Below are 16,975 nucleotides of genomic sequence, written 5' to 3' on the forward strand. Positions count from 1 at the left end.
ATCCAAAGCACGCTACCCGGCCGGTCAGGAAGGGAGCGGGGACGAGCGAGCGCCCCCCCCCTCCTGAGCCGTACCGGGCTGCATGCCCTCAACATGGGGGGGTTGGGTGCTCTGGGGCAGGGGGGCGCACTGAGGCCCCCCCACCCCAGAGCACCCTGTCCCCATGTTGATGAGGACAGGGCCCCTTCCCGACAACCCTGGCCGTTGGTTGTCGGGGTATGCGGGCGGGAGGCTTATCGGAATCTGGGAGCCCCCTTTAATAAGGGGGCCCCCAGATACCGGCCCCCCACCCTAAGTGAATGAGTATGGGGTACATCGTACCCCTACCCATTCACCTGCAAGAAAAGTGGTAAAAACACAAATAAACCACACAGGGTATTAAAATATTTTATTAGTCTGCTCTGGAGGCCTCCCCTGTCTTCTTTAGCTCTTTTACCAGGGGAGGCTTCTTCTTCCGATTTCCGGGGGTCTTCTCCTGCTCTCCGGGGTCTTCACCGCTCTTCTGTGACGTCCTCTCCGCTCTGGGGGGTCTTCTCAGCTCTTCTGTGACGTCTTCTCCGCTCCGGGGGTCTTCTCAGCTCTGGGGGGGTCTTCTTCTATATTCGCCTCTCTCGACTCGGCGCACCCCGGTTCTTCCTCCCGCTGTCCGGTTCCTTCTCCTTTAGGGCTGGCCGCCGCTATACTGGCGGCGGTCAGTCCGCTCTTCTGTAACGTCATCTTCTTCTCTTCTCGTCTTCCGTCTTCTCCAGATGTTGACACGCCGGTCGGCTCTTCTCGCTGCAATGACGTGTGCCCGGCTTGCGTCGGATTTATATAGGCCTCACAGTCCCATCATGCTCTGGTACCTACCCATGTGATACCTACCCACGTGGTACCTACCGGATCATGATGGGACTGTGAGGCCTATATAAATACGACACAAGCCGGGCACACGTCATTGCAGCGAGAAGAGCCGACCGGCGTGTCAACATCTGGAGAAGACGGAAGACGAGAAGAGAAGATGACGTTACAGAAGAGCGGACTGACAGCCGCCAGTATAGCGGCGGCCAGCCCTAAAGGAGAAGGAACCGGACAGCGGGAGGAAGAACCGGGGTGCGCCGAGTCGAGAGAGGCGAATATAGAAGAAGACCCCCCAGAGCTGAGAAGACCCCCGGAGCGGAGAAGACGTCACAGAAGAGCTGAGAAGACCCCCCGGAGCGGAGAAGACGTCACAGAAGAGCGGTGAAGACCCCGGAGAGCAGGAGAAGACCCCCGGAAATCGGAAGAAGAAGCCTCCCCTGGTAAAAGAGCTAAAGAAGACAGGGGAGGCCTCCGGAGCAGACTAATAAAATATTTTAATACCCTGTGTGGTTTATTTGTGTTTTTACCACTTTTCTTGCAGGTGAATGGGTAGGGGTACGATGTACCCCATACTCATTCACTTAGGGTGGGGGGCCGGTATCTGGGGGCCCCCTTATTAAAGGGGGCTCCCAGATTCCGATAAGCCTCCCGCCCGCATACCCCGACAACCAACGGCCAGGGTTGTCGGGAAGGGGCCCTGTCCTCATCAACATGGGGACAGGGTGCTCTGGTGTGGGGGGGCAGCAGTGCGCCCCCCTGCCCCAGAGCACCCAACCCCCCCATGTTGAGGGCATGCAGCCCGGTACGGCTCAGGAGGGGGGGGGCGCTCGCTCGTCCCCGCTCCCTTCCTGACCGGCCGGGTAGCGTGCTTTGGATAAGGGTCTGGTATGGATTGTAGGGGGACCCCCCTACGCAGTTTTTTCGGCGTAGGGGGTTCTCTCCTTACAACCCATAACAGACCTAAGGGCCCGGTATGCTCCTGAGGGGGGAACCCATGCCAAATTTTTATTTAAAATCCGGCAGGGACTTCCCCTTCAGGATTCATAACAAACGCCGCACACGTGTAGAATTGGCGGGAATCCAAGTCGGATCTCCCGTCGCTTCTATATGACGGCTTTGTCTCCATCGCGGCTGGCCAGCTCGGCGCTGGCTCCCGCGATGGGGCTCGTAGGTGCTCAATCTCACCGAGAAAGGGAGCGAGATTGACACAATATCGCGTGCACCTACTGTATGTGGCAGATATATGTACAACATTTCTTTTTAACCTGACAAATCCAATTTTGTTTGTAACACTTACACTGATAGACTCATCTGTTTCAGGAGTTTCCACTGTACTATCATAAGTAGCCAACAAGGCCATTTCTAAAACAGAAGAGGAGAAAAGTAGGATGTAGGTCTATACACACTATACACACATACAGGAATACACAATACAAAGTTAAACAACACATTCAGAGCAAGAAACATTTTATAGTCTCAAACTTTTAGTAATAAATGCAACAAGAAACACTTCAGGGTATTTACCGTAAGTTTGATAAGATACACCTGGGCCATATTTTCCTGCAATCTCACTGTATTTATGGTAAATGCACATGTTGAAATCAAAGCATCTTAAATTACAAAGGGCACTGCAAGTAATAATTAGGTAAAGTATGATATGATATTACAGTACTTTAACAATTAGGAATATAGCACGCCACATGGAAACATCTATAAAGGCAGAGAATCAGGTAAATATTAAATATTGCATATGAAAATTAAGTAGTCTTAAGACTCCATTCGTAGCCTCTAGCCTCCTTTTCACATGGCTAGTTGAGCTTTGCTTACAGAGTAATGTTGTTTAGAGAACTCAATAGCTTGAGAGCCAAAGGGATGACTCATCCCTTATCAGAAGGTCTAGATAGAGGCTTCAATTAGGCAAATCTTAAAAGCAGGCCACTTCTGCTGAGATGTCTTTTGCTAAACCATAATGCTCTAGGAATTATTTTGCCATGTATTACATGTTCATCTTTAAGACAAAGCTTACATACTATGTGTACTGTGCATAGTGAAACAAATGATTTTTACATTAAGGACACAGGATTTTAGTCTTGGACTATGGGATATGCAGCTACCTTCACATGACTAGACATTGGCAAACAAAGCTGTAAGGACATCCCTAGCATAGTCAGTCCAATGCCAAGCAAAGTTTTAAAACATCTTTTTTTTTATTTGTACATTACAACAAATAGGATTTGTGTATTTGACCATGGGATGCCCAAAAACAAGTTAACCGAGAGGTGGGACAACACAACAAATACCAACAGGCCTATGTTACAAATTGGCTAACAGAGGACTTGGAGCTAAGAGCGAAGACCAGACTTACAATCTGGGAAGCTAAAATCTCATTCATAATTCCTAGAAATTGCTATATGGCATGCTATAAAACTGTTACACTCCTTTAGATCCCTCCACATTTACTCCTGATGAAGATGTACAATGATTTGAAATGCGCGGAGATGTGGTATGATGTCATCTACTTTGTAGTGATGTGGAGAATATAAGTTATGCTTGTTACAAAATTGTATATGGTGGCATATATTTTTAATATAAAAAAAAACGTTTTTTCTGTATGGCGCCAAAACCTATATGCCTTTTATGTAGGATGTAGGGGCATACAATGACACAGAAACTTTTAAAAAATATCTTAAGTTATGGCACCTCCTGATTGAGAGGAGGGCTTATTGCAAGACTTTGCTGGCTTGGAGGATTAGTGCTAACGACAGAAATGTGAGCCGGGCTTGGACATAAACCTGAAGGCATGACAGAAACTCTTCCTATTCTCAGCAGCTGAAGGAGCAAAAAAAAACATAACACGTTAATCTTCTTTATTGGCAAGAGGGTCATGCCTGTAATTTCCTTGATGTAAGTATCTAAGGAGTTGCCAAAGAGGGCATCCTCACATGGGACTTCTTGCATGAAAGTAAAACAGACCAACAATTTCTCAGCTGAGACGCACGCCGCGCTTCCTGTATCACCCATGGAGTGATGGACCGGCACCTGCCTCATTACACAGCTGTGCTGCTATCTATGGTGTCTTTTATGTGCATGTAAGTGCTTTTAATAAAGAAAATACTACACTGTATTGCCTTTCGGTGGCTCGTTTTTGGGGAGCCCAACTTTACAGATTACTTGAAAGGAACTGTGGATATGCACTTGAGAGTGAAATACTTGGAGAAGTATCATTTACATTTATGATCAAGTGGGAATCCGATTGATTTGGGAGATTGCTGATTAGAATCACATGCAATTTGGAAGGATTGAGCCCAACGAGGAAGGAGTCCCTATATTATATGCCTGGTGGTCACTATGCGGCCAGTGACATCAGGTGAGCACATATAAATATATCACTTCGGGTGGAGCACTTTGATATAAGCATATTGCACTATATGAGGCACGGTGTTGGAGATAAACTGCATTGAAGAACCTCATCATCATTTTTATTGTCTATGCACATTCATGCTGGACTGTTTTTTGAAATTTATATTATGGTGTAAAATTAGTAGTAGTTTCACACCCACGTCCTGTTGGGTTTTATGTTTTTTGTGCCCATTTGTTCACCGCTTTATACTTGAACCAAAGGATTCTTCGCATATGAAACAAAATTAGTCTCATTCTGGATATTTGACATTCCACCCTGGATACACAGGAGGAGTGGGCGTGCCTGAAGGAGCTAGATAAGCCTCTAAAGAGGGCAGTGTCCAACAATGGAAACAGTGGTCAGGAATATCAGAATAAGGACCGTAAGGAGAGATGCTACAGAACCCCTGGGCTGTTATTGGAGTCTGAGCTGGTAAGGCCTGCTGACCCATTTCCCTTGCACTTGATCAGTTTTGTGTAGAGGTACTCACGACCTGTACAGTACAGAAAAAGGGTTAATAGTTCTGTGACCGGTCACTATAGGCAGCTGGAGCCAAGAACCTCCAAGGATTGCTGTGCTGTTGTCAGGGGAGGTTGTCAAGTAGAGGTACCAGCTGACTGTGCACTTGTGTAAATAAAAATAACATATGTATGTGTAGCAAGTATTCCTAAGATAAAGGCCACACAGGCTTTAGGGTGACCCTGACCTGCGCAAGAACACAGGACCTGTAGTCAGAAGTGGTGCCAAATTTAAATTGGAACTGTAGAACTGGCTAATCCCTCAGGGACTGGTGTGGAGACGTCCCTGGGCGCCCAGACTTTCCAAAGCAGATCAGAGCCACAGGAAATGATAGAAACATTAAATAGAGATTTTTTTTTCTATAAAGCAGAGAATGTATAGATCGTTTCTGGGATTATATTTTTGTATGTACCTTCCTAATGTCTCCACCCCCTAACTTATGTCCTTGTATAACAGGAAAAGAAAAGGGAAAATCTCCCAATGCAGTCTAACATAGCAATAAAAACCTGTCAGGGGTTCTAAAACTTCAACTCTATTCAGAACGGTTTCAGTTTGAGTCAGGCTATAAAAAAAAAAAAAAACTGTCATGTGCTGAGGAAGTACTGTAGAGCAACTCCAGTCCTCGAGTACCCCCAACAGGTCATGTTTTCAGAGTTTCTCTCAGATGAAATGGCTGTGGTAATTACTAAGGCAGTGAAACTGATCAAGTCACCTCTGCAAAAAAAATTGAAAATAATGAGGCTTGCTGTTGCCCCCTATGACCCTGCTGCCTAAGACAGTGGCCCATGTGTGCCATTGTGGTAAACCCAGCCCTGGATATAGAACTATAAGGCTAGTGGGTGCATATTTTTTTTTTCCAGGCTGGGTAACGCAGACACTTCATATGGCTTCACATGACATCTAATTGTATCTGCCTATGAAACGTGTCAAATCAGATCTAATGCACCACTTTGGTGTCTGACATGCCTTCTTCATAGAAAGAGATAGACAGAGTTTGTTCAAGAGCTTTTAATACAATCTCTAAAGATCTTAGTATTATTGACATTGCTACTGAAAATAAACTACCAATATCACAGTACAAAAGGTATTTTTTTTTTTTAATCCAGTTTCAAAAGAGAAAGCTTGCCCCATATCAGCTATCTTGGAAAGACATAATTTCTGCAAACAGTGGGTATTAATGGAATGAATCCCGGAGTCAGCACTTAGAGCAAGAATCCCGGGAACCATTTTGAAACGCCTGAAGAGATTTTTAAAACTCATCTAAATGCCAATAAACATCTGCCTATTTTATGTCATTGATTTCATCCATTTCTAAAGAGTAGCATTTCGGAGGTAGAGAAAAGAGGTAAAGATGACAATTTAGGCACCACGGAGAGAAAAAAAATAAAAGGAATCTTCCTCTAGGGAGCAGCTGAGAAATGTACCGGTATCTAGCTGATGATGAATCTTCTGTGGTCCTGCTTTCAAGGCACAGTCTATTCATGTGCTTTTATCAGTCAGTAATTCATGCGTGACTACTCTATTAGGAATATTTGGTCATCATGAAGGCAGCTGCCGCTGGTTCAGGTCTTGAGCAGCCAGCATGGATGCCCTTCAGTGTATATGTTTGCAAACATGAAAAAGGCAACAATTTAGCAGATAAGAGATGAAGCTCTGCTCTCCTGCTTTACTGTTGAAGGTAATAATGCTCAGCTGCTAAAAAAATAAATACAATTTAAAGTCATTTTGTTCAACAACAGTTATGGAATCCCAATGCTGTTCATGAACTATCTAAGGCTCAAGAAACAAGATTAGCTATTGGCTTTTCATCCAGCTATTTCACACTGCTTGCCATTTCGCTGCAATACAAGACTTTTATTGATCAGTTATAAAGTTACAAAAGCATCTACCCACGTTTTTACAATGTTTTACAATTGTAAAGAAAAACCTTGGTATCAGTGTTAACATACACATAGAAAAGCTTTGAAACAGATGCTTGCAATGTGTGGCTTTCCAGGTTTTGCTGAACTACAATTACCAGAAACATTAGGTGGGACTTAAAAATGCAAACACTCACACGATCCTATGTCTTTCTAAACCCCTTGGGGGTGTAGCTCTACCAGACTTTGTATGCTATTAAGCAGCCTGTGATCTAACCAGAGTCACTAACTGGTGCTGCCACAGCCCAGTCAAGCATTGGGTGATGATAGAACAAGCGGCCTCCACTATATCACTCCTAGCCCTCCTATAATGCACTGATGGAGTTCCAATAGAGATTAAGTCTAACCCCACCGTTGGCACTACCTGAAGGTTATGTGTAAAAATCTTTAGAAGTACAGAGATCTTCCCTTGTCTCTTTTCCCAATTTTAGATAACCCATCTTTTGGACCGGGATTAGAGGACCCCCACTTCTGGGCATTAAGAAATGCTTATGTCTTTAGAGCCCATTATGACCTAGATGATATTTGGTCCTCAATGGAACAATTACACATAACATACATCCCCAGTTATGTACATAATCTGAATTGTTATTAGAAAGCTCAATTATTAAATGTCCATACTTCTCTCCCTTCCACTAAAGCCATTACCCATGACAACATCACTTGAATGGAATTGCATATCCTCCACTCCCTTTAGGTGTATTTTTTGTAAAATTAATTCCCACCCTAGGGACTTCAAACCACCATATCTACGCAAATGGGAAAAAAGATCTTCAAATGACCCTCTGGACAGAAACAATTCATAAAACACACTTTTTTTTACACACAAGGCTTCTATTTTCACCAAACACCAGGAAACAAATGTTAAGATCCTGACGAGGTGGTATCTTAGTCCTCATTCGCTTCACAAAATTTCCCCACAATCAGACCTCTGTTGGAGGTGTGGGAAGGCCATCAGAGACATTCTGCAGAGTTTTGGTCTATGATTAGGCATATTAACGGACATTGTGAATCCTTTGAAACCAGCCCCGTTTCTCTTGCATCACCATACCATCACCCAGAAAGATCTACAAATGCTCACTGTTATCCTATCTGTCTAATGTAGCCAAAAGCTGTATTGTTGGAAACAGACAACTGCCCTCTGCTGCCCTAGGATTAGCAAAGGTTGCGGAAATCAATAGCATGAAGGACCTTGTCTCAATGGAGCAAGCCATCATAAAAAAATGGGTGAGAGTTCTCTGGATGCAGAAATTAGAGGCAGCAAAGCCGAGGAGAGGTGCGTGTGGGTGGTGTGATACTCTTGCTTTGTCAGGAATGCATAAAATACATTGACTTGAGGGGTGTTGTTAGAGGTAGAAAATACAATTTTAATGTAATAATTTTTTTAGGCTGCATTTTTGGAAATTCCTATAAAACAAATGGTCTCATTGTGTTTAGTAACAAAGAATATTTTACTCACGCATTAACACATAGTTAATATTCACTTTACAGAATCCTAAGCTGGGTTGCATTACTATACGTTTTTAATTAATATTCAACTCACCTTCAAGGGGATCCTTGTTAAGTCCCAGCTGACTTATTATATATCTGGGTATATCTGTTTTAATGCCTTGTCCCTCTTTAGCATGGCCTTCAGCTGCTTCCAAGAGGTAATAAAATTCCTCAGGATCAAATTCCTGGTATAATTAATATAAACACATACATTAAAATGTGCATACTTTCCAAAGATTAATAAGCCATAGCTACTATTATTTAGCACTCAGCTTCGTACATGATTAAATTCACCAAGCAAGATGTACTGTCTTGTTATTGGACTTAATTTATAATGGAGACTTTACAAGCTGTATGTTCCATCAACCTACAGATTTAGCTTTATTGAATCAAAGCAATGTAATTCTGCTTAGTTTAGGACTTGAATGTATATCTTTCATTCCAACGGACACCCACCATCTGAGCAATCCAGAAGTTAATCAAGGCACCGATTTCACGAGACTGCCCCCAAAGCCTACTGAGTCCGACACTTCCTTTTCTCAAATTATAGAGCATGTAATCCCAAAACCCAAAAATATATTGCAGCTTACCAGTCTTCAGATGAGGTTCTAAATTTAGTTTTCTTTTTTTAAAGACATTTTCCCTTTATTTTTACCTTGTTAATCTTTCAAAAACAATACAAACACACTTCCAGTCCTTGGGTGGCTTTGTTCACTACTACACTGCATCTATGGCAGTAGTGATTGAATTAGCAGCGCACAGAAGAAATATAATATTGTTTGTGCTTTCTGTTCACAGAACACACTTGACATTACTGGCAAGATGGACAGGTATTTTCTGTATTTGCTGAAAATGTTTTAACCCTGAAAATAACTAATGAAGTTGTCAAATCTAAGTACTGGTAAGCCACAATAAATTACATTTTGTAGAGGTTTACTTATCCTTTCTTGTTCTATGGAAATTTGACAGAGCTACATTAATGACCGCAAAAAACATATATTTTCATTAGGTACATAAATTGGTGTATTAATGTGAAGCTTATCTTCACATTTTCAAATGGCTGCCAATTGCATACTTTAATAAATGGTAATAAAAACAACGACAATGTGTGACAAAACATGTTGGATGGAGCGACGTGCTGACGTCACTGTGCCTCACATATCCAGGAAGTATGGGCTGCTACGAAGAGCTGGCCGGCTTGTTTATTACCAATGCAAATTTAGAGCTCCTTGTTGTAAGTGCAATCTTTTTTTAAAATAAATACAACTTTTAAGGATTTAAACAAGTTTATATCTCTTTTGGGGATCTTCTGTGGAGTCATCTTGAGGGTGGATTGCTATACTCCAACGTTCCCCTAGATGGACAAAGGCCCTGGCTAGGTTCTGAGCTGCAAACGTATTTGACCTTCTGTAATAGGAGGTCTGTGCAAGCTGGTAAGCAAGCACTCTTTAAGGTGGAGGTTTTAATTTTAGATTATGCACTTTTTGGGGGTGGATGGTGTGCATCTCGCTTAAAGGACTTTGTTTCATCACAATTTGGACTTTACACTTCGTTTTTTTAAATATATATATATTTTCATCAATAAATTTTGTTCATTAGTATATATTGGATATTTAGTTCAACTCTATATAGAATTGTGATTGGGACTGTGTGCATCTCACATCAGAGTGGCTATTTCTAAGTATTATGCTGTATAGAAATAGCGCCGTTTTTCTATTTTTTGTAATAAACACATTAACAGTATTATTTTAAAACTGAAACATTCACTTGGATATGCTATTTAAATAGTCAATAGACTCCCTTTATTTCACTTAATTTAAGGTCTTCCAAGTAGTGGACATACACAACTGACAGCACTTGGCTAGTAACACATCCAGGCACAGTGACTCATTGCAGAAGACAACAACAATTACTGTGCTCCCTCTACTAGCCTGGTGCAAAAACCTGCAGCCCTTTTTTACTTTTTGTGAGGCCCTTAGGCTCAAGCAGTTACCCATCATTTGCCAACTTAGGCACTTGTTCAGGATTAATGTAGGAAAAAGATTCATTGCATTGGCTTGTTAAGTAGTTTGGTTAAATTTACACTTTTACTTTTCCTGTTCTGTCCGTTCCCCTAGATTTTTTTTTTAAAGAGTTTTCTCTTTATAATGGATCTTGCCAAGAAGAATATGAAATGTCGTACCAGTAATTTGTAAGGGCTTTGTAAAGTGCTTAAGTATGGGCACATTGACTTATAAAGGGAATAGAATGGCTACGATCTCAAGCAGTCTTATGTACTCAACCACTCTGGTAGCATATCTGAGATCTTGGACTATATACTCTAGTATGACTGCAGTATTTTAAAGTTTTCTCTAGCATTATTACACACCTGAGGCTCCCAATATTTAGTAAGTTGACCATCACTGCACTACTCCATTAATGTTTTTTTATTCTTAGAGTGAAGTAGTAAAAGTACAATTATTTATATTTTGGAACAGAGCTTTCTATGAGAGGAGCCTGTATGAGGCAAAACTATTTTCTCACAGCTTGAATAATATTGTTACAAACAGTTGGTAGTATAGACAAAAACATATTATAAATCCAGATGCTTACCAAGCATTCCAGTAACCTTGCTGGGCGTGCAATAACGATTAAGATTTTCTGGGCCAATTGTTTGATATAAGCCATTTCCCCACTTTCTGATCGTTCTTGAGCCTATGAAAACCACAGAAAAAAAAAACAATAAAATTTAGATAAAATAAAGAAACATTTCTACAGCTTTTGGAATGATTTTATTTTGCTTGCTGTGAGCACATACAGAATACTGTATGTTCAGTTTCTAATTCTAGCAAAATAGAATAAAGAACACCAATAATATATGCATAACATTCACATAACATAACATTCCTCTTGGTCGGCTTTTGTTATAACTGTTGCAAATATATATATATATATATATATATATATATATATATATATATATATATATATATATATATATATATATATATATATATATATATATATATATATATATATATACAGTGAGGAAAATAAGTATTTGAACACCCTGCTATTTTGCAAGTTCTCCCACTTGGAAATCATGGAGGGGTCTGAAATTGTCATCGTAGGTGCATGTCCACTGTGAGAGACATAATCAAAAAAAAAATTCCAGAAATCACAATTTATGATTTTTTAACTATTTATTTGTCAGCTGCAAATAAGTATTTGAACACCTGTCTATCAGCTAGAATTCTGACCCTCAAAGACCTGTTAGTCTGCCTTTAAAATGTCCACCTCCACTCCATTTATTATCCTAAATTAGATGCACCTGTTTGAGGTCATTAGCTGCATAAAGACACCTGTCCACCCCATACAATCAGTAAGAATCCAACTACTAACATGGCCAAGACCAAAGAGCTGTCCAAAGACACTAGAGACAAAATTGTACACCTCCACAAGGCTGGAAAGGGCTACGGGGAAATTGCCAAGCAGCTTGGTGAAAAAAGGTCCACTGTTGGAGCAATCATTAGAAAATGGAAGAAGCTAAACATGACTGTCAATCTCCCTCGGACTGGGGCTCCATGCAAAATCTCACCTCGTGGGGTCTCAATGATCCTAAGAAAGGTGAGAAATCAGCCCAGGACTACACGGGAGGAGCTGGTCAATGACCTGAAAAGAGCTGGGACCACCGTTTCCAAGGTTACTGTTGGTAATACACTAAGACGTCATGGATTGAAATCATGCATGGCACGGAAGGTTCCCCTGCTTAAACCAGCACATGTCAAGGCCCGTCTTAAGTTTGCCAATGACCATTTGGATGATCCAGAGGAGTCATGGGAGAAAGTCATGTGGTCAGATGAGACCAAAATAGTACTTTTTGATCATAATTCCACTAACCGTGTTTGGAGGAAGAAGAATGATGAGTACCATCCCAAGAACACCATCCCTACTGTGAAGCATGGGGGTGGTAGCATCATGCTTTGGGGGTGTTTTTCTGCACATGGGACAGGGTGACTGCACTGTATAAAGGAGAGGATGACCGGGGCCATGTATTGCGAGATTTTGGGCAACAACCTCCTTCCCTCAGTTACAGCTTTGAAGATGGGTCGAGGCTGGGTCTTCCAACATGACAATGACCCAAAGCACACAGCCAGGATAACCAAGGAGTGGCTCTGTAAGAAGCATATCAAGGTTCTGGCGTGGCCTAGCCAGTCTACAGACCTAAACCCAATAGAGAATCTTTGGAGGGAGCTCAAACTCCGTGTTTCTCAGCGACAGCCCAGAAACCTGACTGATCTAGAGAAGATCTGTGTGGAGGAGTGGGCCAAAATCCCTCCTCCAGTGTGTGCAAACCTGGTGAAAAACTACAAGAAACGTTTGACCTCTGTAATTGCAAACAAAGGCTACTGTACCAAATATTAACATTGATTTTCTCAGGTGTTCAAATACTTATTTGCAGCTGTATCATACAAATAAATAGTTAAAAAAATCATACATTGTGATTTCTGGATTTTTTTTTTTATTATGTCTCTCACAGTGGACATGCACCTACGATAACAATTTCAGACCCCTCCATGATTTCCAAGTGGGAGAACTTGCAAAATAGCAGGGTGTTCAAATACTTATTTTCCTCACTGTATATATATATATATGTGATCAGCAAATTTTGCCAGTGATCTTGTGAAGTGATACATTGCCCCACTTTCTGGACACAAGGAAGAGTTATTGCTTAAAAAATGTACTTCTGTTGATTTTGCCAACGATCATGTGACCCGATACCTTGCTCTTTGCCTTGACACAAGGAAGAGTTATGGAAGAAGGGGGAAGGAGAGGTTTGTGTTCTTTATATCCCAATACAAATGAAATTGGCAGGACTGGTGTGTTTTGGAACCAAAAACTACACCATACACTACATTTCTGTCACATCAACAGTAACTTTTCTTACGCAACTTTAGGCATCATTGCCAACTATCTCAGACTTTGTCTAGGTATCCAATTATCGCTTAACCACTTAAGACCCGGACCTTTATGCAGGTAAAGGACCTGGCCAGTTTTTGAGATTCGGCACTGCGTCGCTTTAACTGACAATTGCGCGGTCGTGCGATGTGGCTCCCAAACAAAATTGGCGTCCTTTTTTCCCCACAAATAGAGCTTTCTTTTGGTGGTATTTGATCACCTCTGCGGTTTTAATTTTTTGCGCTATAAACAAAAATAGAGCGACAATTTTGAAAAATATTTTTTACTTTTTGCTATAATAAATATCCCCCAAAAAGATATAAAAAAAACTTTTATTTTCCTCAGTTTAGGACGATACGTTTTCTTCTGCCTATTTTTGGTCTAAAAAAAAAAATCGGAATAAGCGTTTATCAATTGGTTTGCGCAAAATTTATAGCGTTTACAAAATAGGAGATAGTGCATTTTTTTTTTTACTACTCATGGCGGCGATCAGCGATTTTTTTCATGACTGCGACATTATGGCGGACACATCGGACAATTTTGACACATTTTTGGGACCATTGGCATTTTCACAGAAAAAAATGCTATAAAAATGCATTGCTTACTGTGAGAATGACAATTGCAGTCTGGGAGTTAACCACTAGGGGGCGCTGTAGGGGTTATGTGTGACCTCATATGTTTTTCTAACTGTAGGGGGGAGGGGCTGGATGTGTGACGTCATTGATCGTGTTTCCCTATATTAGGAAACACACGTTCAATGAAGCTGCCACTGTGAAGAATGGGGAAGCTGTGTTTACACACACCTCTCTCCGTTCTTCAGCTCCGGGGACCGATCGCAGGACTCCGGCGGCGATTGGGTCCACGGGTCCCACGGCCACGGAGCGGGTCGCGGGCGCCCGCGACCCACAGCTGGGCACTTAAAGAGGACTTGGAGGTACGTGCTTGTGCCCAGCCGTGCCATTCTGCCGACGTATATCTGCAGGAGGCGGTCCTTAAGTGGTTAAGCTGGCCATACATGGATCGAAAATTCATGGCTTAGCAGGGACCAACCAAATTTCAATTACTGGTTGTACACATGTAAATTTCTTGTTCGAATAGTGTACAAATAGCATGTTGGAAAAAAAAAAATCTCGATCAGCCATAGCCAGTAGTACTGATGAGTGTATTCTGATGGCGGGAAAGTTATCACACTGTCAGAATACAATAGTGCTGCAGGAGGGATTACCCCATCCACATTGAATGTGTGCATGGGGTATTCAAGTCATTTTCTTTCCTTCAATCTTCAGGTTGAATGAAAAAATGATTGGTATATGGCCAAACCTACACTGTAGAAGAAATATTTCTCTACGATAAAAGTTATGTATTGTAGAAAATCTCTGGAAATAATAAACACAGAACAAGAAAAAAAATGAATTACTGTTTCACAGCTCTGCCTCAGGAAGCAGAATCAAATTTATCATCATTAAGTATAAAATTGCTGGAATCAAACTAAACTCTCTACAGTGGTCAGTGGATGGAAAATGTTCAGTCTTTCTTTCGTTTCAAAATGAATACGAAGAACATCTCAACCTAAACCAAGGCAAAGACAGATATCCTAATTAAACAGCCAAGTGTCTGGAAAGAGTAATGAAGATGGAAGGGATGTTTATTTGGTCTTTGTTAGATACAATCTATTATTTTCTTTCATTTGTAATATATGTTTAAGATTGCACTGAGAAAATGAACACCAAAGATCATAAAAGAGAGGGCAGAAAAGAAGGAAAATTAAAAAAAAAAATAATGCAAGAAAGGATATCTGAAATACAATTATTTCTATATCCATAATAATTCTGTATACCAACTATCACTTAGAGTTTATTATATGTTTTCCCCAGGGTATAACTATATGAATACCCCGGGGAAAATGTATTTAAAAGCCATCTTCTCAGTATGGGCAAATAAAAAACTCAGCTCTACATGGTTAGTGCTATGAACTACTCGTTGAGAGCTACATATGCCCACACCTTGGTACAAACATAGTAAATTGGGAACAAGAGAAAAAGTTGTTACAAATTGTACCATACACAGAGACAGTAGCCTAACTATTGCCAAAACGTATTTCCCTAAATCCACATACACACACACCAAAACCCAGCGGGTTTAAAAAAAAAAAAACATTGCTCAGTTTGGAGGCACTGTACTATCTATACGATGTTAGTACAGTGACCTCCCCTGCTGAGCTATTGTGTTTTGACAGAGGAGGCATCCCAGCCAGAACACTGTGGTCAACCATTGGATGAGAGCGCTTACTGGAAGCTGGTAGGGAAAGATTCTTTGATCATGGTCTTCGACTCCGGCTGCCATGCACACGGGCCAAACTTTGGCTGGTTTCTATTGAACAATTAACATCAAGGTAGTAGAAACAAACTGAAGAAAGGGAATGTTTTACAAAGGATATAGCCAACTGGAATACAATACCCAAGCTCTCCATTCTCACTTGGCAGCATACCACCCATTGCTAAAAAAAAAACTATAGTACTATAGTACGTGATGCCAAACACCCGAGCAGCAGTTAGATGTTATTATTTCTCTCCCTATGTCCACCCACTTCCTCGCAAAACACAACTGAGATGCATATATCAAAAACTTGCAATCTGACCCATAATTACTTATTTCAAGAGAGATTTACGATCTTACAGTCAGTAATTATAGAGACCCAAGCCACAGCCTGACGATATAGCCGACTAGCTACACGTGTGATTTTTTTTCCCTTGGCTGGAGTTAAAACCGAAAAAAGTGAGAGAGAATACAGGAGTGCACATCCATTGACTGAAGCACCTAAATTGCTAGAAACTCTGAGGGGCCCACTCTCCTCACAGTCAGGACAATCACTTTTATTACCCAACATTGCACTTTACAGTTTATTTATTAAAAGGCAGAGCACAGTATGGAGCCTTCCTTTTCCTGCAGGGTGTTCTTTGCTTAAGGCTGCAGAAAAAAATCCTAGATAGGAGAGACCTACATTACATGACCTGTCAAAGTCATGTGACGGCTTACTCCCCACCCATCACTTATTTGCATCCATTAGTTACACTGGCAAAGAACACAGATGTTGTGTTATAAATGTGTCAGGGGACTTTTTCTTTCAAAAAGCAGTAGTAAGGCTGTGGCAGGGCCGACCCGCCATATAGGCTCACTATGCAAGCCTTGTAGGGCCCCGCAAAGCTGCGGAGGGCCCCCCAAATTACTAGAGGCCCCGTCTGGTGAGTGAGAAGTCATTTTTGGCCCCCACCCCGCTTCTTCTTCCATGCAGCCAGCAAGTTGAGAGGTAAGAATAAGAAGGCAGCACCCCCCGCTTGTCAAATTTAATGTGACATGTCAGGATCAGCACTGGGCTGTGGTAAGGCTTTATAAAATGGCCCTAAGTTTCAATGTTTATTAGTTAAACAGCAGGTAGATTTATGTGCGACCACAAATGTGCTGCATTTAATACAGGCACCTTCCTTTTTAGGAGGCTATCACCTATTAAAAGAAGGGCTAGCTACAGCAAAGTTTTACCTCTTGTAATAACTTCTCTAACTTTTGCTGCAGCTCCAAGAAGTATCTTGAGGTGATGAGGCCCTGGTGGGATTTGTCCAGGCAATCTCGAGCCAGCTCCACAATCTGATGGTGGGTGAAGCTGAGCACGCCATCTGCAAGCGGAAGTACGCTGTCAGGATCGTAGTTGGTTATAATGTCCCGAAGCCTCTCCTCCATCTGAGCCGTGGCCTGAGGAAAATAACAAACTCTTTTAGAAGTCTCATATGCAATGCTGTCAACCTCAACGATACTGTAGAACAGACTAGCTGCAGATTTGAACAGCAGATGAGATTCATATCACAATTGTCAT

General features: G+C 41.6%; 1 protein-coding gene across 6 annotated transcripts in view; it reads right to left on the reverse strand.

Moving 5' to 3' along the window:
- MAST4 (microtubule associated serine/threonine kinase family member 4) overlaps positions 1–16,975 on the reverse strand; it is a 742,993-nt gene that overhangs the window by 102,808 nt on the left and 623,210 nt on the right. For all 6 annotated transcript variants that reach the window (XM_040339988.1, XM_040339978.1, XM_040339995.1 and 3 more), the window contains 4 exons: positions 16,645–16,854; positions 10,762–10,863; positions 8,222–8,354; positions 2,138–2,202 (listed from right to left, as the gene is read on the reverse strand). In XM_040339988.1, the coding sequence (XP_040195922.1) occupies positions 2,138–2,202; positions 8,222–8,354; positions 10,762–10,863; positions 16,645–16,854 (510 nt within the window). The remainder of the gene's footprint in view (positions 1–2,137; positions 2,203–8,221; positions 8,355–10,761; positions 10,864–16,644; positions 16,855–16,975) is intronic.

This window comes from Rana temporaria, chromosome 1, assembly GCF_905171775.1.
Source record: "Rana temporaria chromosome 1, aRanTem1.1, whole genome shotgun sequence".
Classification (NCBI taxonomy): domain Eukaryota; kingdom Metazoa; phylum Chordata; class Amphibia; order Anura; family Ranidae; genus Rana; species Rana temporaria.